Source organism: Oryctolagus cuniculus, chromosome 9 (genome assembly GCF_964237555.1).
Source record: "Oryctolagus cuniculus chromosome 9, mOryCun1.1, whole genome shotgun sequence".
NCBI lineage: Eukaryota > Metazoa > Chordata > Mammalia > Lagomorpha > Leporidae > Oryctolagus > Oryctolagus cuniculus.
In genome coordinates, this window is record NC_091440.1 from 71,528,619 (window position 1) to 71,551,395 (window position 22,777).

At 44.9% G+C, this 22,777-nt stretch overlaps 1 protein-coding gene and 1 pseudogene across 16 annotated transcripts in view; both read right to left on the reverse strand.

The window, feature by feature from the left end:
* The window catches only part of NEK3 (NIMA related kinase 3), a 32,882-nt gene extending 15,444 nt beyond the window's left edge, over window positions 1–17,438 (reverse strand). For 2 of the 16 annotated variants that reach the window (XM_070048904.1, XM_008273882.4), the window contains exons 1-8: window positions 17,350–17,430; window positions 13,914–14,086; window positions 12,270–12,363; window positions 12,085–12,182; window positions 10,307–10,390; window positions 9,020–9,087; window positions 8,839–8,925; window positions 4,228–4,282 (exon numbers count right to left, since the gene is read on the reverse strand). In XM_070048904.1, the coding sequence (XP_069905005.1) occupies window positions 4,228–4,282; window positions 8,839–8,925; window positions 9,020–9,087; window positions 10,307–10,390; window positions 12,085–12,182; window positions 12,270–12,363; window positions 13,914–14,030 (603 nt within the window). In that variant the 5' untranslated portion in view covers window positions 14,031–14,086; window positions 17,350–17,430. Of the gene's footprint in view, window positions 1–4,227; window positions 4,283–8,838; window positions 8,926–9,019; window positions 9,088–10,306; window positions 10,391–12,084; window positions 12,364–13,913; window positions 16,950–17,227 lie in introns of those variants that run through there. The other 14 variants (XM_017350292.3, XM_008273884.4, XM_070048905.1 and 11 more) reach the window with 11 other exon arrangements.
* Window positions 17,346–22,199, reverse strand: LOC100345631 (testis-expressed protein 10-like; annotated as a pseudogene).
* Between the last annotated feature and the right edge of the window lie 578 nt (window positions 22,200–22,777).

The window sequence follows — 22,777 nt, forward strand, 5'->3', positions numbered from 1 at the left end:
TTTTATAAATGTACCTCAGGCTGGGTCATTTTTCTTTCTAGAAGTTTCCTTAAGATATTTGTTGTGGCAAAACATGTCAAGCTGCTGCTTGCGATGTTGGCATCCCATATGAGTGCCGGTCCAAGTCTCAGCTGCTTCACTTCCAATCCAGCTCTCTGCTTATGGCCTGAGAGAGCAGTGGAAGATGGCCCAAGTACTTGGGTCCCTGCACCCATGTGGGAGACCCAGAAGAAGCTCCTGGCTCCTGGCTTTGGCCTGGCCCAGCCCAGACAATTGCAGCCATTTGGGGAGTGAACCAGTGGATAGAATACCTCTCTCTCTCTCTCTTTCTCTCTCTGTAACTCTTATTTCAAATAAATAAAATAAATATTTTCTTAAAATAAAGGTACTATTCTATAGGGAGCAGCTGTTTAGCCTAGTGGTTAAGGCACCTGCATCCCAAGCCAGAGTGCCTCAGCTGGACACCTACTCTGGTTCCTGACTCCAGTTTCCTGCTAAAGCAGACCCTGGGAGTCAGAGGTGATGGCTCAAGAAATCGGGCTCCTGCCACCCACTTGGGAGACCTGGATTGAGTTCCCAGTTCCCAGTCCTGGCTACTGCAGGCATTTGGGGAGTGAGCCAGTGGATGCAAGCTCTTTCTATCTCTCATATAAATACATAAAACTTAAAAGATAATATGGTGGTTCAGGAGAAAGGTCAGCATGAACAATAAGAAACTTGCCTGCCTTGCATACTTTTAAAGTCAACATCAATGTTACAGATATACATTTTTAAATATATTTTAAAAATCACAATAATACATATAACTTTTTTAAAAAAAATCAAATGATACAGAAGACTCACAATATGCATAATATTCTTTTGCTCCATTCTTCCCCAGAAACCCCAAGACTTATACTGTAACAACATGTACTTTCCAGATTTAAACTTTATCCTTCTTAACTTTCATGCCATTAAAGAAGCTATTAAAGTTTGACAAGTAAAAGAGTGGGGACATAAAATGACACAGTGGAATAACATCTTAAAAGTTTTCCATGTGTAATATATTTATTGGAACCAACATTATCCGTCAGCCTTGCTAATGCTCATATAAGAACATGTTGGCACTCTATCTTGAAAGTGTATTGCCCTATTAATAAAAAAAAGTGAAGACATGAAAAAAACCCAACCTATAACAAAGGAAACTTCAGATAATGAAAAATAAAATTGAATGTGCTTGGCCTCAGGCTTTTAAACAATTATACTGCATTTCTACATTTCCTAAAGGTTTGGGAACAACTGTTTTTAAAAATATATTTATTTATGGGGGCTGGTGCTGTGGCTTAGTAGGTTAAGCCCCTGCCTGCAGTGCTGGCATCCCATATGGGCTTCCAATCCAGCTCCCTAATTATGGCCTGGGAGAGTGGTGGAGGAGGGCCCAGGTCCTTGGGCCCCTGCACCCACATGGGAAGCCGGGAAGAAGAGTGAACCAGTAGATGGAAGACTTCTGTCTCTCCCTCTCTCTGTCTGTAAATAACTCTGCCTCTCAAATAAATAAATATATCTCTTAAAAGTGTATATATATATATATATATATATAGTTTTTTTTATCTATCTGAAAGGCAGAGGTAGAGAGAGAGAGAGAGAGAGATCTTCCATTCCTGGTTCATTCTCCAAATGCCCATAAAAGCTGGGGCTGCGCCAGGCTGAATCTAGCAGCCTGGAACTCAAATCTGAGTCTCCCACATGGGTGGTAGGGCCCCAACCACTTGAGTTATCACCCACTGCCTCCCAGGGTGGGCATTAGCCACAAACCCAGGCATTCCAGTATGGGATGTGGGTATCTCAAGCAGCATCTTAGCCACTCATCTGACCCCAAAAATACAAAAACTTTGTCTTAAAGCAGAGAAGAGATGAAAGACTGTGTGCCAAAGAATCTGGGCACTCTAGTCCTCCCTGTGTATTCTTGCTAGGAAGAAGAACAAGTATATTTAAGCTTATGAAAAACATTTCTAAAATATTCATGATGTTAAAATTAAATAATTTTATTTGTATATAACAGTGTTTCTCAACGTAAGCTGTACATCAGAATCACCTGTGGTTTTTTTTTTTATGATGTATTTATTTTATTTGAAAGGCAGACTTACAAAGCAAGAAGGGGGGGGGAGAAAGAGAGAGGGAGGGAGGGAGGGAGAGAGGGGGGAGAGAGAGAGAGGGGGGAGAGAGAGAGAGAGCGAGAGATGACTGATCTTCCATTTGTTTGTTCACTCCCCAAATGGCGCAACAGCCAGGGCAGGACCAGGCTGAAAACAGGAGACAAGAGCTTTATCTGGGTCTCCCATGTGGGTGCAGGGCCCCAAGGACTTGGGCCAACTTCCAGGCTTTCCCAGGCATATTAGCAGGGAGCTGGATTGGAATTGGAGCCACTGAGACTCAAAGAGGTGCCCACGTGTGCTGCTGGCTGGCATCATAGGCTGCGGTTTTACTCACTACACCTCAGCACCAGACCCAGAATAACCTCTTAAAAATATTAATGTCCAGGACACCTTCAGAGTTAGTGTGGGCCCAGGCAGCAGCATTCTCACAGGTTCCCCACCGCGTTCTAATTGGACGGGCAGCATGACAAGCCGCTTGTTCAAACAGACGCCCTCTCCTGAACAGCACAGACCTTCAGTTTGCGTTACCTTCCTCTGGTGGTGCTGGGGCTTTTTCTCAGCCATTCCCTCTCCTGAGTTCTGTGTGTGGTCAAGTACATCTGTGTAAAAGCTTGGTAGAGCTCATTTTCAATTCATGCCCAAAGAACAGAATTTATTTCCATACAAAGCAACGACTTAATGGAAATCCATTCTACAATTGCTGTTCTTTGCAATAAACTACTGCTAAACAAAAAGGACAAGGTATTTACCATCTATTTTGTTGAAATATTATTTTTTTTATTTTTATTTTTTGACAGGCAGAGTGGACAGTGAGAGAGAGAGACAGAGAGAAAGGTCTTCCTTTACCGTTGGTTCACCCTCCAATGGCCACTACGGCTGGTGTGCTGTGGCCGGCGCACCACGCTGATTCGAAGCCAGGAGCCAGGTGCTTCTCCTGGTCTCCCATGCGGGTGCAGGGCCCAAGCACTTGGGCCATCCTTCACTGCACTCCTGGGGCACAGCAGAGAGCTGGCCTGGAAGAGGAGCAACCGGGACTAGAACCCGGTGTGCTGGCGTCGCAGGCAGAGAATTAGCCTATTGAGCTGCGGCGCTGGCTGAATTATTTTTTAAAATATGTAGAAAAACACAATACAATGTGGCAGAGTCTATTTTCTCGTATTTCAGTTACAGAGGAAACACACATGGTAAGTAAAATCTAATTTCAAAAACATTGGTATAAAAATGGTACAGCCATTCTGGAAATATTTGGCCATTCCTCAGAAAGCTAAACATATATTATCATATTATACAGCAATTCCACTCTTGGATATACACCTCAAAAACTGGAATCAGAGAGTCTGACAGACACTTGCTCTCGTGTTCATAGCAGCATTATCCTCAAGAGTCAAAAAGTAGAAACACCCCAACTCCAGTGTCCACAGACACTGTATACTGTATACACACAATGGAATATTATTCAGCCACAAAACGGAATGGAATTCTGATACATGTTCAACAAGGATGATGAGCTTTGAAAACATTATGCTAAGTGGAATAAACAAGACATAAAAGACAACTATTTTATTACCTCACTTACACGAAATATCTAGAATATGCGATTCATAGAGACAGAGAGTAGACTAGAGACCAGGAGCTGGGGGAGAGAGGAACAAGGAGTAATTATTTAATGGGTGTAAAGTTTCTGTTTGGGATGGTGAAGAAGTTTAACAGGGAAGTATTATTGATGATTGTGCAATATTGACAATATAGTTAATGCCACTGAATTATACACATAAAAATGGTTAAAATGGCAAATTGTATATTATATATATTTTTTTTACCAAAAATCTTAAAAATTTAAGAACACTATGGAAAGAAGAAGGAAAGACAAGCTACATATAGAGCAACAGAAATGAAATAACAGACATTTCCTATTGGTATACATCACAAAAGTGGCTCTAGGCAAAGAAGACAATAATGACAACATAGGAAAACTTTTTCATAATGAATTCATCCTAGGTAAGTGAACTGCCAGCTGGAATTTTCTACATTGCTTAGGACCTAGCCAGAGATAACCACAAGCTTCCAGTTATGTTTTGTGCACCATACTTACCGGATGCTTAAGGGTACAGAGTTCATACAGAATGCATCCTAAGGACCAGATGTCACTGGAAACGTAGAGGAAGCAACATATCAGTAAGTAGGTTGTGAGTTATTACACAAAAACAGATGCATTATGGCCGGCACCGTGGCTCACTTGGCTAATCCTCTGCCTGCGGAACCGGCACCCTGGGTTCCAGTCCCAGCCGGATTCTGTCCTGGTTGCTCCTCTTCCAGTCCAGCTCGCTGCTGTGGCCAGGGAAGGCAGTGGAGGATGGCCCAAGTGCTTGGGCCCTGCACCCGCATGGGAGACCAGGAGGAAGCACCTGGCTCCTGGCTTTGGATTGGCGCACCGCGCCGGCTGCAGCATGCCAGCCGTAGTGGCCATTTGGGGGGTGAACCAACGAAAAGGAAGACCTTTCTTTCTGTCTCTCTCTCTCTCCCTCACACTGTCTAAATATGCCTGTCAAAAAAAAAAAAGATGCATTTTTGAATAAAAAAAGAAAAATTATCCTACTTTTAGTAAGAATAGGCATAAGTAATTCCTAGGTATTTAAAGAAGACATATAGTAATTTTGGTTTAATACTTAGGTACTAAGAATAATGGTCACAATAAAACTCTCTGCTCCCCAACTTGCACCACTCCCAATCAGGGTGGTTCAGATACCATTTCAACAGCATTAGGGAATTCAGGGGCAAAAGGAAGGAATATTTGTGACCTGAGACTGTCAGAGCTGGAGGAAGGACTTAGAGGATGTCCAGTACAGCTTCCACCAGACCGCCACGTGCATGGCAGCCGGCCCAAGAGGGCAGTTCCTGCTGGACGGCTCTCTGCCATATGTGGCACAGTCCGTTGCCCTGCTGGAGGGCCTAAGGTAGCACCTCCTGCCTCACAGAAGCCAAATGTGTCCTCTGGCAACATTCTCCAGGCCTAGAGTCAGCTCATGCTCCAAGAGAAAGAGAACAAGACCACTCGTTCTTCCACAAAACAGCTCTTCAAACTCACCAGAGGCCTATGGGTCATCCTGTGCCCGACTGCCTCATGCCAAGCATCTCAGTTCTCCTCCAGCAGCCTCACTGCCCAGTTGTCATCCTCCAGGCTTTTTCTCAATGACACTCTTGTTATTATTATTTTTTAAGATGTATTTATTCATTTGAAAGGCAGAGTTACAGAGAGAGAGAGACAGAGAGACAGAGACAGAGATCTTCCACCCGCTGGTTCACTCCCCAAATGCCTGTAGCAGCCAGGGCTGGGACAGGCTGAAGCCAGGAGCCAGGAACTTCCTCCTGGTTTCCCATGTGGATAGCAGGGGCTCAAGAAATTAGGCTGTCAGCAGCTGTCTTCCCCAGCACAGGAAGCTGGATCGGAAGTAAAGCAGTCAGGATTCAGAAATGGGATGCTGACGTCATCAGCTGCAGCTCAACCTACTGCATCACAACGCCACTGGGACATTCCTTTTATTTTATGTTTTATTTTAACTAATTGTTTCCCTCGATTTTACTTTTTTTAAAATTTCAAGCCTACAGGAGTTACAAATGCCCACATGCTCTCAGTCAGGTTCCCCAATGGTTAACATCTGCCACACTTGCATGCTATCTCCCTCTATGTATCTCTGAACCCCTGGAGAAAAGGCTGCAGGTATCAAACACTCACCCCAGACACTCCAGCGTGTACCTCCCAAGAGCAAGGACACACACTCTCCCTCATGAACACAGCACCATTATCACCCGCAAGCAGAGAACTCAATTATATAGTCTAGTATTTAGTCCAAACTCCAGTCTCCCAATAAATCCCTTGAGGGGTGTTTTGTTCCCAAAGTAGTCAATTCTACTTTGAAACGAACCTATTTAGTATAGATTGTGTACCCTTTTCAGAAAGCCACTTGGTAGAAAGTAATAAGAGCTTTCAGGTGCTTCTGTCTCTAGGAGTCCATGCCAAAAATACAATATAAGACAATGACATTTTTATGCACAAACAATAAGTTAATCGCAGCATGTTTACAATTCCAGAAACTGGAAACATAAGCACAAGGACAGATGAAAAGTTAAGTCAACTTTAGGAAGAGCCATAAAGTAAAATACATGAAGCCTTGATAAATATTTAGGAAGTCTGAATGTGTGGGGAAATTAATGTAAGGTAAAGTGAAAAAAAATCAGGATATCAAGTTGTGTAGAGAATATACCAATTAGTGCTATGGGGAGAAAGGGGAAAACCCCACCAAAAAATTCTTAGTAGTAGTTGTGGAAAGTGGGTGGTTTCCATTTCCTTCTATGTCCAATCCTTTCTGGCTACTCATACCCACAACAGGCACATAGAACTTGTAATCAGAAAAAATACGGTTTTACTTTTTAAATATTTATTTATTTATTTGAAAGGCAGAATAAAAAGAGAGAGAGGGAGAGAGAGAAAGAGATGAGAGAGAGAGAGAGATCTTCCATGCACTGGTTCACGCCCCAAATGCCCACAATTGTGGGCTAGGCTGAAGCTCAGAGCCTGGAGCCAGGAACTCCACATGGGTCTCACAGATGGGCAGCAGGGACTCAAGTACTGGGGCCATCATCTACTGCTTTCCCACGTTGCATTAGCTGGATTGGAAGCAGAGTAGCCAAGACTTGAACCAGGCACTCTGATATTGTATGCAAGCAGTGGCCTCACCCACTGTGCCACAACACCCACCACAGTTTTAAATCATAAGGCCCTCAGATGAACTTTCAGCAATCAGCTAACTTACCAACCAGGTGATTATTACCTAGTCCTGTAAATGTTAACTCAATGACATGATCTAGGGGTTCCCAAATGTTGCTGCATATTGGAATCTCTTGACAAATTGGTCATCTTGAAAAATTGCTGATGCTTGCTTTTTTTTTTTTTTTTTTAAATTTACTTGGCAGGTAGAGTTACAGACAGTGAGAGAGAGAGAGACAGGGAGAAAGGTCTTCCTTCCATTGGTTCACTTCCCAAATGGCTGCCACGGCCGGTGTTGCGCTGATCCGAAGTCAGGAGCCAGGCACTTCCTCCTGGTCTCCCATGAGGGTGCAGAGGCCCAAGCACCTGGGCCATCCTCCACTGCCCTCCCGGGCCACAGCAGAGAGCCAGACTGGAAGAGGAGCAACTGGGACTAGAACACGGTGCCCACATGGGATGCTGGCGCCGCAGGCGGAGGATGGAGGATTAACCAAGTGAGCCATGGCACCAGCCCCTGATGCTAGCTTTTCATCCTCTGATATTCTAATTTAATTGACATGGATGCAACCAGGACTTTGGGATTTTTTAAAGTGGGAGTAGGACTGGCATTGTGGTGCAGCGTTAAGCTGCTGCTTGCAAAACCATCATCCCACACTGGAGGGCCAGTTTGAATACTGGTTGTTGCACTTCTGATCCCACTTCCAGATGATGCAGGTACACAGCCCCAGTATTTGCACCCCTGCCATACATATGAGAGACCAGGATGGAGCTCCTGGCTCCTGTTTTTGTGTCTGGTTGGTTGGTTGGTAGGTTTTAAGATTTATTTATTTATTTATTTGAAAGGCTGAGTTACAGAGAGGCAGAGGCAGAGAGAGAGAGGGCTTTCATCACTGGTTCACTCCCCCAACAGCCACAACTGCCAGAGCTGGGCCAATCCAAAGCCAGGAGCCAGGAGCTTCCTCTGGGCCTCCCACCTGGGTGCAGGGGCCCAAGTACTTGGGCCGTCTTCTAACAGCTTTCCTAGATCATAGCAGACAGCTGGATCGGAAGAGGAGCAGCCAGGACTCGAACCAGCAGCCAGATGGAATTCTGGCACAGCAGGCAGTGGCTTTTACCGGCTACGCCAATGTGCTGGTCCCCTGGCTCCTGATTTTGGCTTGGCTCAGACCAGGCTGTTTCAGCCATTCGGAGAGTGAACCAGCAGAGGGAAGATCTGTCTCTCACTATCTCTCTGTTTCTCAAACAAGTAAAAATAAATACATTAAAAAAATTTTTTTAAAGTGGGAGCAGCAGGCTGGCACTATGGCATAGAAAGTTAAGCATCTGCCTGCAGTGCCAGCATCCCATATGGGCACCAGTCTGAGTCCTGGCTGCTCCACTACCAATCCAGCTTTCTGGTGCATCTGGGAAAGCAGTGGAAGATGACCCAGGTGCCTGGGGCCCTGCACCCACAAGGAAGACCCAGAAGAAACTCCAAGCTCCTGGCTTCAGCTTGGCCCAGCCCTGGCCATTGCAGCCATTTGGGGAGTGAACCAGTAGATAGAAAATCTCTCTCTTTCTCTCTCTCTTCTCTTCTCTCCTCTCCCTCCCTCTCTCTCTCTCTGTGACTCTGGCTTTCAAATTAATAAATAAATCTTTTTTTTTTAAATAAAGAAAGTTGGAGAAGCAAAGTATGGGAACCAATAATATAATTCATACTGTTTTTAGAAATAACTAACCTTTCTTCTGGCATTTATAATGAGCTCTTCTCAGCTCTGATTAAAACAGAAAACTATAACATTCGTCTAGAAGCCAGAGAATATGGATTCCACAGTGCTTTCAGATATATCTTTTAAAAACCAAGATGCTCTGTGTATCTGCTTTACAGTGGCGCTAACTCTAGTGTCCTGCACAGGTTACCAAATGGTCACCCTTGCACAAAATAAGTCCACTGCTTACCTTTTATTGTTGTAAGGCAAGTTCTCCCAAATTTCTGGAGGCACATAATAAGGTGTTCCCACATATGTACAAGCAAACGCCATGGGACTAAAACCAAAAATGGCAAAGAGTGACCACAGATCATTCCTGAAAATGCAGCATGTTCTGATTACTGTCACAGCATGACAAAAGCAGTACGTACTCAGAGAGAAGACGGGCAGATCCAAAATCTCCCAATTTTACTTTTCCATTTTGGGTGAGAAAGACATTCTGTATGAGAAAAGAAGAACTCAGGTTACATCTTCCTTCATGCAGACACAAGGCCAAGGTCTCCAGAGGCTGACATCAGAGACCAAGGGTAGAAACGCTGGCGTGGAATGCAAGATGCCCTCCTGCCAGCTACACAGCCCCCTGCCTGGGAGCTCCAGGTGACGGCTTTGAAACTGAACAAGCTTTGGGTGAGTCAGCAGACCTGACTGAACAGGAACCTGTGTCAGGGTGACCCCACGTGGCAGGACCAGGTGTCAGCTACTTCCTTTTCTTTTTTAAAAGATTTATTCATTTATTTGAAAGTCAGAATTACACAGAGAGGTAGATTGAGAGAGAGAGAGAAAGAGAGAAAGAGAGAGAGAGAGAGAGGTCTTCCATCTGCTGGCTCACCCCCCAATTGGCCACAATGGCTGGAGCTACGCCGATCCAAAGCCAGGAGCCAGGAGCTTCTTCCAGGTTTCCCACGTGGGTGCAGGGGCCCAACAACTTGGGCCATCTAATACTGCTTTCCCAGGCCATAGCAAAGAGCTGGATCGGAAGTGGAGCAGCCAAGACTTGAACTGGTGCCCATATGGGATGCCGGGACTGCAGGCAGCAGCTTTACCTGCTACGCCACAGCGCCGGCCCCTCAACTACTTTCCATCTGAGAACATATGTACTCAGGAATGGGGACCAAAAAGGCTGGGAACATATTAGCATACACTACCAAAGTGACTCTAGTGGCTTCTTCTCAGGTGATACTTTATTTGGTTAATATTAAGTCAAAGGGTACAAAGTTTCAGTTTGAAGGAACGAATAGTTCAGATCAGGTGTATGGCTTGTTAATGACAGTTCATAATAACATACAGTATGCTTGAACACTGCTAAGCGAATACATCCAAAAGGTTCTCACCACAAAAATGGATAAGTATGCAAGGTGATGGGTATGTTAATTAGTTTGAGTTCATCATTTCACAAGGTATACATACATTAAAAAAAGATATACCTCATAACTATATACAATTTTATATCTTAATGCATGGTATCTTTATACATTTTTATCTTAATAAAGCTGGGAAGATTTTTTTAACTAAATAAAAGTAAATAAATAAATATCAGGCTGAAAAATATTTTTCAACTAAACAGAAATGTCCCAAAAGGAAATAAGGTAACAGAAAACAAAAGACCGAACGATACAGCTTTGGGTTTTCTTTAAGCTCCAAAAATATAGTCCACTCACCTTGGATTTGATATCTCTGTGTAGCACCCGTTTCTTGTGAATGTGATTTACTCCAAGGCACATTTGTGTAAACCAATTAAGTATCTGTAAGGAAAAAGATGCAAAATCCACAAACACGTAGTAACGGGTAAACGCTAACCCCAAATTCCAAAGAACCATTTCTAGGATGCAGCTGCCCAGGGTTTTACACAACGTGAGCACAAAACTCCTGCACTCATCTTAGTTCGATTAAGATTCAGTGTTGTGGGCCGGCGCCGCGGCTCACTAGGCTAATCCTCTGCCTAGCGGCGCCGGCACACCGGGTTCTAGCCCCGGTCGGGGCGCCGGATTTTGTCCCGGTTGCCCCTCTTCCAGGCCAGCTCTCTGCTGTGGCCCGGGAGTGCAGTGGAGGATGGCCCAGGTGCTTGGGCCCTGCACCCCATGGGAGACCAGGAAAAGCACCTGGCTCCTGGCTCCTGCCATCGGTTCAGCGCGGTGCGCCGGCCGCAGCGTGCTGGCCGCGGCGGCCATTGGAGGGTGAACCAACGGCAAAGGAAGACCTTTCTCTCTGTCTCTCTCTCTCACTGTCCACTCTGCCTGTCAAAAAAAAAAAAAAAGATTCAGTGTTGTCTAAAGAAATCCAGAAAAGCTGTGATCCCCATGCCTATTTCATGTATGATTCAAATGGCAATTTGGTTTCTTTTTTTAAAGCATTAGTGGTTGAATTATTCACTGATTTACTTTCATTTGAAAGGCGGAGAGACAGAGATAGTCGGAAGAGGAAAGAGATCTTTCATCTGCTGGTTCACTCCCAAATACCCGCAACTGGGGCTGAGCCAGGCTGAAGCGAGGAGCCTGGAACTTCATCCAGGTCTCCCACGTGTGAAGCAGAGACCCAAGTACTTGAGCCATCAGCTGCTGACTGGAGCTTCCTGTCAATGCACACCTTGGGAGATCGTGGTGATGGCTCAAGTAATTGGGTTCCTGCTACCCATGTGGAAGACCTGGCCTGTGCATCTGGCCCCCAGTTTTGGTCCAGCTCAGTCCTGGCCATTGTGAGCATTTGAGATGTGAACCCGAAGATGAAACATTGTGTCAGTCTCTGCCTCTCAAATAATAAAAATTTCTCTGCCTCTCAAATAATAAATGAAAATTAAAATAAAATTCAGTACAATAAATTAAGACTGAAATATCTATTATAAAGTACAATGAGTAACACAATTTTCAAAATCTTGTAAACTTGAAAATTTTATTCTTTTATATTTTATAACCATCATATTGATTTTACTTTCTAAAAATATTTTGGGCAGCCACATCCTTAGGATACCATTCAGTAACATTAGTATAGAAATCAGTTGTTGGGGTTTCTCTAGGAAAGATGGTTGAGCCACTGCCTGCAGTGCCAGTGTCCCAAATGCATACCGGTTCAAATCCCAGCTGCTCCACTTCTGATTCAGTTCCCTGTTAATGCTCCTGGGAAAGCAATGGAAGATGGACTACATGCTGGGGCCCCTGCACCCACACGAGAGACTGGATGACGCTCCTGACTCCTGGGTCCTGGCTCCTGGCTGCAGCCTGGCTCAGCCCTGGATGTTGCAGCCATCTGGGGTGTGAACCAGCAGATGAAAGATTCTCTCTGTAACTCTGCCTTTCAAACAAATAGCTCTTAGAAAAAGCAGTTGTTTCTAATTAGGGTGTTGGATAATCCTAGATACCAATGCTTTAATTTTAACTGAGAAGAAGTTTATGAGAAAAGTTACTTCTGAATCTTAAGGACAAACATGTAAGTAGTCTCTTACCGTATCTTCAGGAAATAACTTTCCCTTTTGCTGTTTAATCTTTTGCATTAGATCCCCTCCATCACAATATTCCATCACAATATATAGATGTCCTTCAGCTAAAACAAATATAAGTGTCTTTAGGAAAGTTGCAGTGGCCATAAATAAATTCAAAAGTGCACATATGTATGGGAGTTCATACTCACCTTCAAATGATTCTTTGAAGGCAACAATATTGGGGTGTTTCATTTTGGCTAACAGAACAGCCTCCTTCCTAGACTTCTGTGTTTCAGAAAAAGACTAGAAAAAGATTTTAAACTATAAATTTATATTGCATTTTATTTTTAAAGTCTTATTTATTGAAAAGTGGCATAGCAGAGAAGTATCATTCATCCATTGATTCACTCCCAAAATGGCCACAACTAGGGCTGGGCTAGGCTGAAGCCAAAAGCCAGGAACTCTATCCAGGTCTCCCATGGGTGGTAGGAACTCAACTACTTGAACCATCATCCACAGCTTCCCAGGCCCACTAGTAGGGAGCTGGACTGAAAGCAGAGCAGCTGGGACTTGATCTGGCAATCCGTTATGGGATGTCAGCATCCCAAGTGGCAGCTTAACCTGCTGTGCCATAATACCCACCCCTAACATTGTATTTAAAATAGCATCACATCCAACTCATTGCTAATGCACCTGGGAAAGCAGCAGAAGATGGCCCCAGCATTTGTGCCCCTGTACCCATGCAGGAGACTATATTTTGCATGCTGGATCTGACTATTTTATTATACTAATATTTTCTCTTTCCATTTCTTACATGTACAGAGTGGAAATGAGTTTTTTTTTTCCTGTAAACTAGTTTTAATATTCACCTAAGCATCACTGACTTGGAGGGCCAGTATGCCATCAAGAACAGGACATCCTAAAAGATAAATCAAGGATTTAATGTTTTGACCACCTGTAACATTTTACCAGTCTGTGGCCCAAGATAACACGGTCAAGAATTCAGTGGTGTGCGGTAGGCATTTGGCACAGTAGTTAGGATGCCAACTGGGATGCCTGCATTCCACATCAAACTGCCTGGGTTCAAGTTCCTGCTCTACTTCTGATCTAGCTTCCTTTTAATGCACCTGGGAAGCCAGTGGAAGATGGCCCCAGTGCTTAGGTCCTTGCCACCCACGTTGTAGACCCAGATGGTGTTCCTGGCTCCTGGCTTCGGCTTAGCTCAACTCTGGCTGTTGTAGGCATTTGGGGAATGAACCAGCAAATGGAAGATCTCTCATTATGTCTGCTTCTCCCTTTCTCTCTGCTATTCTGCCTTTCAGACAAATAAATAAGTCCATCAAAACAAACAAAAAAAAACCACAAAATATTATTAAGCAGGCTCCATAGCATGTATTGTTTCATAGGACAACTGTAGTACATGGTAATAAAGTCTAGAGGGAAATGACACCTGTTCATGGATCCAGATGGTCAGTTCCCTGATTCTAAGAGCGAGCAGCCTAGGTCTTTGCTCTTCATATTTTTATGTCCCGTTCTCATTAATACTGCACCTGAACTGCATTTGGCAAAGATCTGCTACACTGTTAGGTATACACGATTGGAAATTACTGCTGATTACACACTGGGATAAAATAAACAATAATCACTATCTGAACATGGGCTAATTTTTTTCCTTTTGCTAACTGCAGTGTCCTAAGAGCCACATAAACTATATCAAGCTCTTATAAAGCCAATGAATAAACAGATTACATCGTTTGCATGGAGGAGAAATTCCTCGTTAAGCATCAAGAACTTATTGTCTTATACAAACTGCAAGCGCATGCTCACTATGACCTAGTTTCTTTAGCAGTGACCTTGGGGAGCCTTATTTCCTTCATTGCGAACAGCTGATTACTGCTTTCCTGCTGCACAAGAAGAGCTCTGCCGAAGGAGCCCTCGCCGATCACCCTCAGGACTGTGTAGTCATCCATGCTGGGCTCCCGCACAGCTGGGCTCCACCCACGCAGTCCCCAAGGGCTCTTCAAATCTACCTTCAAAAACAGAAACATCTGAGAAGTACATTCACTTTCAAAAGGCATAAATCATCCTGTTGAGGCTAAAAATGATATCCCCCAAATGTGGTGTTTTTTGGCATGCTGAGAAGTTTGATCAAAAGAAAATTAAAAAAGTCTTAAAAGCAGGCTAAGAGTCAATGTCCCTCTAACCTTGTCTTCCGTCTTCAAGTACAAGGAGAGGCTACCTGCAAAGTGCCTTTATCTGCCTAAAGTTTGGACAAGCCAAAAGTGATATAAATAACCTGTGTCTCTTCCCCTAAGCTTCTCTTAAGTAAGCTCGTATCCCAAGAAAGAGTGAATTCTGCCTGGATAGATTTTTTTGTAAGCCATTCTCTGAGTTTCAGTCCCAGAAGCATCTCTAACGCACTGTCTCTGCTGCAGGCAAAACAGATTTTTGTCCTGGGCTATTTATGTTCTCCAAGCCCACAGAGTTCCTCTAAAAATCATTCACAATTTCCCTTAAACTCCCCTCTTCTCCCTCACCTACAGAAAAAGGGGTAAAGATGTGTCAGGACCATGTTGGGTTTGTGGGTAATCACACACCTGTGATCCCAACCCTGCCCCAGGCACATTAATAAATGTGTATAACTTCTCTCCTCTTTAATCTATTGTCACTTCATTTGGGCAAAGCTCTAGAAGACAGGGGAAATTTCTCTTCACCCCTACAAGCTAAAGTAGCTCTAATCATCACAATATGGCACAGCTTATTCCTTTGAAAGGGATCAGTTTGCCACAAGCATTCCACTTTGGCACAAGAATTGCTTGGAGCTGAAAGCAATTTGTTCTTTATCCTTTTCACTTTCATTTAAATACAAACATCCCCCTAGGTAATGGCAATAACCTTTGTAAATGTGTTTTTCCCTCCAGTACCAGGAATACATTTGTTACCAACAGGGAAGGCATCAATTTAAGTTTGCATTATAAACCTTTATCTTCTGTTATCTAAATAATCTTTATCCTCTGTTGTTTCTTTATCCTCTGTTGTTTCTTCCACATATTTACCCTCTTGCTCTTCACTTTAGAAGCCTCTGTCCTTGATCTAGCTTCTGTTCCCTAATTTATCACAGAGTTAGTTAAAATGTAAGTATCTTGGTTTAACATTTCACAATTTGGAGATGTAGTAGACTTTTTCTCCCATCTATCTCTTTTTGTCAGTTTAATTTTCAGGGCCTCAAGCATGAATCTAAGAAGACATAGAAAAAAGTTTCCCTCCCTACATTATTCACTCAACAGGCAGACACTGAGCCCCAACTCTGAGTCAGAAGTTGGAATCCTGAACAAATCTCTCTTGGTCTCTGGCATCAGGGATGTCCCATGCAGAGGTGGCCATAAACCTCAACAAATGTGGAGGGCAAGTCTTCCAAGAAGAGCATGCCGGTTTATAGCAGAAATATCCAAAGCAGTGGGCAAACGTATACTTAAACTAGAGCCTGAAGGATAAGTGGAAGTTGGCCAAAGAGGAGGGAAAGCGTGATCAAGGCGGAGGGAATGGCACATTGCAGAGCAAAAGGGATTACGTTCAAGGAATTCAAGACGACTGTAAGGGGCTACAGCAACAGGGCTGCATCTGAAGTCCATTATGAGGCACAGTTAGATGGCTGGATTTTTTGTCCTCAGGGTAATTAATAGGCTGTCCCTGCAGGGTTTTAACCAGGAGGGCAATACAGTCCTCACACAAGCGTATTAGAAAAATCACCCACACAAGCTGCAGAGTGAGCAGACCAGAGGGTGGAGGCATGGAGGGGCCAGATCAGAGGCTCCATGAGTAGACAAAGCAGGAAAATGATGGTGCAATGACATAGGTGGTGCCAGTGGGGAAGAAGAAACTGGGAAGGAAGAAGTGGCAACAATTGACACATTTTTGCTACAGATTTCTCTGGGGGACAGGAAGGGAGGACGGAGGCACGATGGATTCCCAGATTTCTGGCATAAACTGGATGAATGGTGACGATATTCCTAGAGAGAAAAAGGCACAATCAGTGGTGGTGTGTCTAGCTTTTTCTTTGATTTTTCTGGTGGTAGGAGCATGGCAGAAGTGTGGCAGAATATGGGAGAAAGGAAAAATCCACTCCATTTTAGACAGGCTGAGCTAGAGGAGCCTGCAACTGGAATGAGATGTGAAACACACTGACTTCAGACTGCTCAATACATCTGAGAGTGTGTGCAAAATGTAAAATGAGATGTAAGATTCCCAGCGCCTTAATAAATGGCAGATATCTTCATTATTAAGACCTTACAAAGGGGTGCATATTTTTTCATTAAAAAACTTTACTTTTACAAAAGCTCATGGTGGGTTTTTTTTTTTAATCCCATAAAGAGAATGACCAGTAAAGCAAAAATCACAGCCCAAAACCTACAATATTGTGAGGTGTAAAACTTACAGTTTATATTTCTGTTTAGTCACAACATTATCAGGAAAATCTAGAAATGATTTCTACATCGAATCAGATGCATTGTCATCCAAAACAATTCTTTCCCAGAACAGTTAGGTGTCTGGATGTGTTTGGGCGCATGAAGGAAAAACCACCCTGTACCGGAATTCTAACTGGCCAGGGCCACCGCGGCTGCTGCTACACAAGGGGGCGACTTTTCCCGTGTCTCTTTTCTTTGTTCCCTCGGGGCCTCTATTCCATGCAATGGAGAGTACCTGCTAAGCCAGAGCTACGAGATTTTTCTTAGCTGAAAGCCACGTTTCACCCTTTATGCCCAATTTCCCAGCCACTGTTACAACCTTAAAAATCCTTACAAGCCCTGCATATGCTCTGAGGTCAAAGTATAGGGTCCGTTCACATGCCTTTTACTACTTAAAAAAAAAAAAAAAAAAAAAAAAAAAAAGTGTGGCAAACGCTTAGAGGCGAGATCACCCGTGAGCCACAGGTTAACTGGGCGACGAATCATTCTTCTCACCCGCGACAAAAATCTTTCCTCCTACAAAAGCGACTAGGCCCTGCCGGACCCCTGGCCCTGGCTGAGCCACCTGGCCCCACCTGCGCTGCACCTGCGCCACGCCCCAGCCGCCTCAGGGAGGGGGCGCGCGCCGAGGGGGCTGGGGCCGGGGCCAGGGTTGGGGCGCTGCAGGGGGCGATCAGCGCGGGCCTTCCGCTCTCCCTCACCCGGCGTGGGCGCCGCCCTGTCCTCCAGGTCCCACGCCGAGGCACTCCCGGGCCTCCGGCCGCCCGCTGCGCTCCTTCCCACAGACACCGCGCCCCGGGGCGAAGACGCCTCACTCGCTCACCCGCTTCCCTGGCGACCCGCGCCAGCTCCAAGCGCCTGCGACTGGCGCGCTTCCGCTGGGCGGGCCGGCTGGTCGTCTCTCGGGTTGTCGGTCAAGGAAGTCGCCTGAGTCTGGCGGGAGGCGCTGTCCTCGGAGTAGCCGGGCCTGGCACGTTTTAAAGCTGTGGCTACACGTTGCTCTGAAACAATGGTAATCATATCGAAGGAAAACGTCTACCGGTACAATGCGCCCTGTGTCGAGTCTGAGCGAGCAGTCCATATAGCTGTTTAATGGACACAGTACTCAGTGCTAGCACTTAACCAGTTCTGTGACCCTGGGCAAGTGTGGAAAGCCAAATAATACCCTCCCCTCTATCCCACCGCCCTCCCAAACTTCTCCCTTCAACTGCCTGCAACCTGTGCATTGGTTCTTCTGTATGGCAAAAGGGAATTAGATTGCAGATGGAAGTAAGGTTGGTAATTGTCTGACTTTTAAATAGGGAGCTGGGGCCAGCATTTTGTGCATCTACTAAGTGGCCATGTAGGACTCCTGCCTCCCATATTTCCAATTCCAGCTCACTGCTAGTGTAGACGCTGGGAGGCAGCAGATGATGGCCCAAGTACTTGGGTCTATGCCACCATGGGAGACCTGGATTCCGACTGTTGTGGGCATTTGAGGAGAGAACCAGCAGATGCAAGACCTACCTCCTGTAAGTAAATAAAATTAAAAAAAAAAAAAAATAGGGGGTTGATCTTGGGTTAGCCAAGAGCCAAGAGGGCCCAATGTAATCCCGAGTGTCCTTTCAAGTGGAAGAGGGAGACAAGAAAGGAGGCCAGAGTCACAGAGGGATTTGAAGATGGAGGAAGGGGCCAGGAACCAGGGAATGCAGGTGGCCTCAAGAAGCTGGAAAAGGGACCCACATTGCCCCTAGAGCTCCCAGGAGAAAGTAGCTCTGTTGATGCTGTCATTTTAATCCCATGAGAGCTCTTACAGATTCGCCCTCCACAACTGTAAGCACTTGATTTGTGATAAGGTATTACAGCTGCTGTAGGAAGCTGGCACAGCAAGTAACCAAGCTGTGTGAAAATGTAGTATTTACTTCAAAGGCTGATCCAGAACCTGTATGGTATACTCTGATATATCAATTACTCCACAGTTGAGTGATAGCCCTAAGGACCCTGGAGTATACTGTTACAAATGGCTAACATTTGCAACACCTGCAGAGTGCTCTTTGTACTCAACTTTGAGACTGTTTTCAATGCAAAATAAACAGCAAGAAGTACTGCACATGCCTGTATGCAGAACACTGCTACAGCGGACACTGCTATGGACTAACGCTCCTCAGGAGTGAGCTGCCTGCACAGACCTAGCCATTCTCTATTAGTGACAGCATCAGCGGAGAAGGTGATAAGAGGGCCTGACTGTTCTCTTTCCCACTTAGTGCTGACGGTCACGAGAGAGACTCCTTCCCTTGTTCCACTGTGTTACTAGTCTGCTCCAGCTGCTGAAGCAGCTTCCCACAGACTGGGTGTGAGGAACAGAAATGCATTGTGTGGTGGGTCCAGAGGCTTGAAGTTCAGGATCAAGGTGTTGGCAGTCTTGGATCCCTCTAAGGATTTGGAAGAAAAGGTCTCTTCCAGGCCTCTCTGCTTCCCTTTAGATGGCTGTCTTCTCACTGGGTCTCTTCACATCTTCCTTCTGTGGGTGCCCTCTCTGGGTCTAAATTTCTCTTTTTTATTTTTTTTTCTTTAAAAGTTCAGCTTTAATGACAAACATCTATTATATCAGCCTCTCCTCAAAATAAGATAGATGTGAGTACCCAATTTCCCACAGGAGGTACCACAGCTCCTCTTCAGTACCCTGCACTCAAGGCGCTGGGCCCGTGGGTATTGCCCCGTGATGTACACATGGAAGCAATAACGTAAGTCGCTGACATACATGGCTCCTGCACACTGCTACTCTTCAAGGCTGGGATATTCTTGATGATCTGCTGCACCAAGATAGCATTGGTCAACACGTGGGTCTGAGGGGAGCGTGCTGAAGCGGCAGGCGAAGCAGCTGGCCCACCACGGGCAGCTCCTCAGCCCCAACCCTGTTCACCCACAGGCTCTGCATCAACCTGAGGACTCGAGGAGAAGAGCCAAGGTAGAGACGCAGGCCCCCCAGAGCTTGTCCCTCTTCCTTAGATGCTCTGCTTCCCCTTTCTCTAGAGAAGACTGTAGCAACAAGAAGCCAGAAATGGCAGTAGAGTCTCACTAACTACACAAGTATGCTCCAGGAGCCTACAGATAACACCAGAAACACAGCCGGCCACGCTGTTAGGAATTACAGTCAAACCAACCTAGTGCCTAGCTTACTGGCACTTTGCAGGATGTCAAAGCTCTGACCTAGGACAGGGATAACCAATAAGCTGTGACAAACTGCCTCTGTCACATGCCAGTGGTATAAAAGTTGACCCAAATCCATAAGGTAGAGCAGCACAGGGGAAAGCTGGGTCTGGGTGACATGAGGAACTCCTCCAGGCTCTGAAGCCAACAACTCCTCTTTCGAAAATCCTGCAAGTGTGGAAAAGAAGAAGCTGACATTGTTCACACCATTGATCAACCAGTTATTAACTGAATATTTCCATCCAGAAAATGATGATCTCATGTGCAGTATCCCGATAAGCATAGCAACCAAGCTTGAACTGAGTCTTCCCATAATACAGCAATGACTTAACTGAGAAAGCAGATCAGCAGGCAGACTGGGTGGAAAATGTACAAGCTGAACCAAATGTTGCTGAGGCTCTGCAGGGAGAACCACCACAGTGCCTTCCTGTGGATCACAGATTCGGAGAGCAGTAGCTTGCAAACTTTTTAGAAATTCTTTATTTGCTCCTGCTGCAGCAGTATGAATGATATCTATAAGCTGTGTAGAAAGCTCAGGGTTTCCGCATGGGAGACCAGGAGGAAGCACCTGGCTCCTGGCTTCGGATCGGCACAGCGTACCAGCCGTAGCATGCTGGCAGTAGCGGCTATTTGGGGGGTGAACCAATGGAAAAAGGAAGACATTTCTCTCTCTCTATCTCTCTCTAACTCTGCCTGTCAAAACAAAAACAAAAACAAAAACAAAAACAAAACAAAACAAAACCTTAGGGTTTCGGGAGCCAAGATGAGCAAGTTGCAATGGTAAACCAGCCAGCCAACGTGAAAACACTTTATCTGAATCTGTAAGACCGTAGTTCTTCCTTCTGATAGATTTTACTGAAAAACCAGCAACGAAGTTTGAACTTGAAGGATAAGGCCCCTCTGCTGATAAAAGATATACACTGCCTTAATCAGAGTCTCAGTAGCCTCTCTGCTGTGTTGTATCTACACTAACCTCCACGACACTTCAAGCAATCTGTTCAATTGCTTACTATTCAGCCTAGAGTCATCTTCAAGGGTCTCTGTCACAAATCTTCTGATCATTTCTATCCAACTGGAAACTTTCTGCAAAGTTGAGGCGTTTGCCAAGGAGACCATGATATCAGACAGTGTTAAATTCAGTAAGAGATGATCTATGTTATTGGAGAAAATCATGCAATGCTTGATGCTTTTCTTTCCTTCTTTTTTTTTTTTTTCTTTTGACAGGAGAGTGGACAGTGAGAGAGAGAGACAGGAGACAGAGAGAAAGGTATTCCTTTTGCCGTTGGTTCACCCTCCAATGGCCACCGCAGCTGGCACGCTGCAGCCAGCGCACCGCGCTGATCCGATGGCAGGAGCCAGGTGCTTCTCCTGGTCTCCCATGGGGTGCAGAGCCCAAGCACTTGGGCCATCCTCCACTGCCCTCCCGGGCCACAGCAGAGAGTTGGACTGGAAGAGGAGCAACCAGAACAGAATCTGGCGCCCCAAATAAGGCAATTCTTTCGAAGCCATGATTCCAATTTATGAGTTTCATCATGTTCTTTGGACAGTTTCCACAAAAGGGAAATAATATTAAGGACTTGCTGCATAACTTGTAGAGGCTCTCATTCTATACCATTTCCAACAGAAGCAGCTGGCTGCAGAGGCACAGCTTCAATCCAGCATTCAATTAGTCATGGAATTATTATCTCAATAAATCCTTTCAAGTTTTCAGTAGATGATAGGCCTTCATCCATACCACCTAATCCTCCAATCAGATACCATAGCCTGAACTGTGAACTGACATTTGGCTGTGAAGCCCCGTTTTCATAAACCTGGATGTGCTGCTGGTCATTGGCATGTTCCTTCCAATAAAATGATAAAAATGGAGTTGCTGGTGGCATGGGGATTTTCTTTTTGTTCTTGAAGCCCTTTACTTTCCCTCAACCTCCTGGATCTATCTGCCAAGGCCAAAGGAAAAAATGGAGAAATTTGTTCAGCTTGTATTTTGGGGGCCAGGGATTGAAGTTGAACTGCTGCTAATCATACATTAGCATCTTTATCTGTAAACACAGCAGTCACTTCACTTAGTAGGTTTGAAAGGTGTGCATCAATTATAAACGTGTACTGAGACAAAAGGTCGTTAAGTCCAAGAAGAGCACTTTGCTTAATTCCAGCACTGCAGTGATGCAAATCCTTGAGGTTTCCTATTGTTTGTTAGAAGTGTTCCATCCTCTTTGAGTTGCTCAGGCAGATGTATAGTTTTCATTTTGAAGTTTTAAACAGTAGTGTTTTCTAACTTGGGCTTCTTTTTTAAGTTTTACTTTTTGAAAATCATCTTGCTGTTTCCTTTTTTTTTTTTTTTTTGGTCATTTTTGAGTGTTGAGGGCCTGGCAGGAACCAGAGCCAGAGGGAGGAGACCCAGGGAAACAACGCGCAAGCAATACCGCACTGGGCAACAGTGTGCACTGGCAGCCTCAGACTCTTGCTCCCGCAAAGTGTTTTCATATCGCCTAGTCCTCACGCAGCCGTGTCTCCTAAATTCCTTTTTTTATAGGGGCAGTAGTTATATCTGAATAGGGGCTGACCCTACTGTAGCATGACCTCATCTTAATTACATCTGCAATGATCCTATTCCAAATAAGGTCTCAATCTGAGGTCCTGTGGGTTAGGACTCCCGCATATCCTTGAGGGGATAATCAGCAAGAATAGCCTGTGAGGGTAGTGACAGCGACTCTGGCCCCTTGGCCACCCAGTCAGGGGAGCTTCTGAACTGGGTAATAACCAGGGATAATAAGAAGCTATTATTATAGATAACATATTCAGGTTAGTAAAGATGGGTATTGTTTTGAGTTAATGTATGCAAAATGCTTAGCATAGGACTTGATACACATTAACTCATTTAATCCTCAAAACAACCCTAAAGATTTTTTTTAAGATTTATTTTATGTATTTTAAAGACAGAGAGAGGTCTTCCATCTGCTGCTTCACTCCCCAAATGGCTATAACAGCCAGAGCTGGGCTGATCCAAAGCCAGGAGCCAAGAGCTTCTTCTGGGATTCCCATGTGGGTGCAGGGGCTCAAGG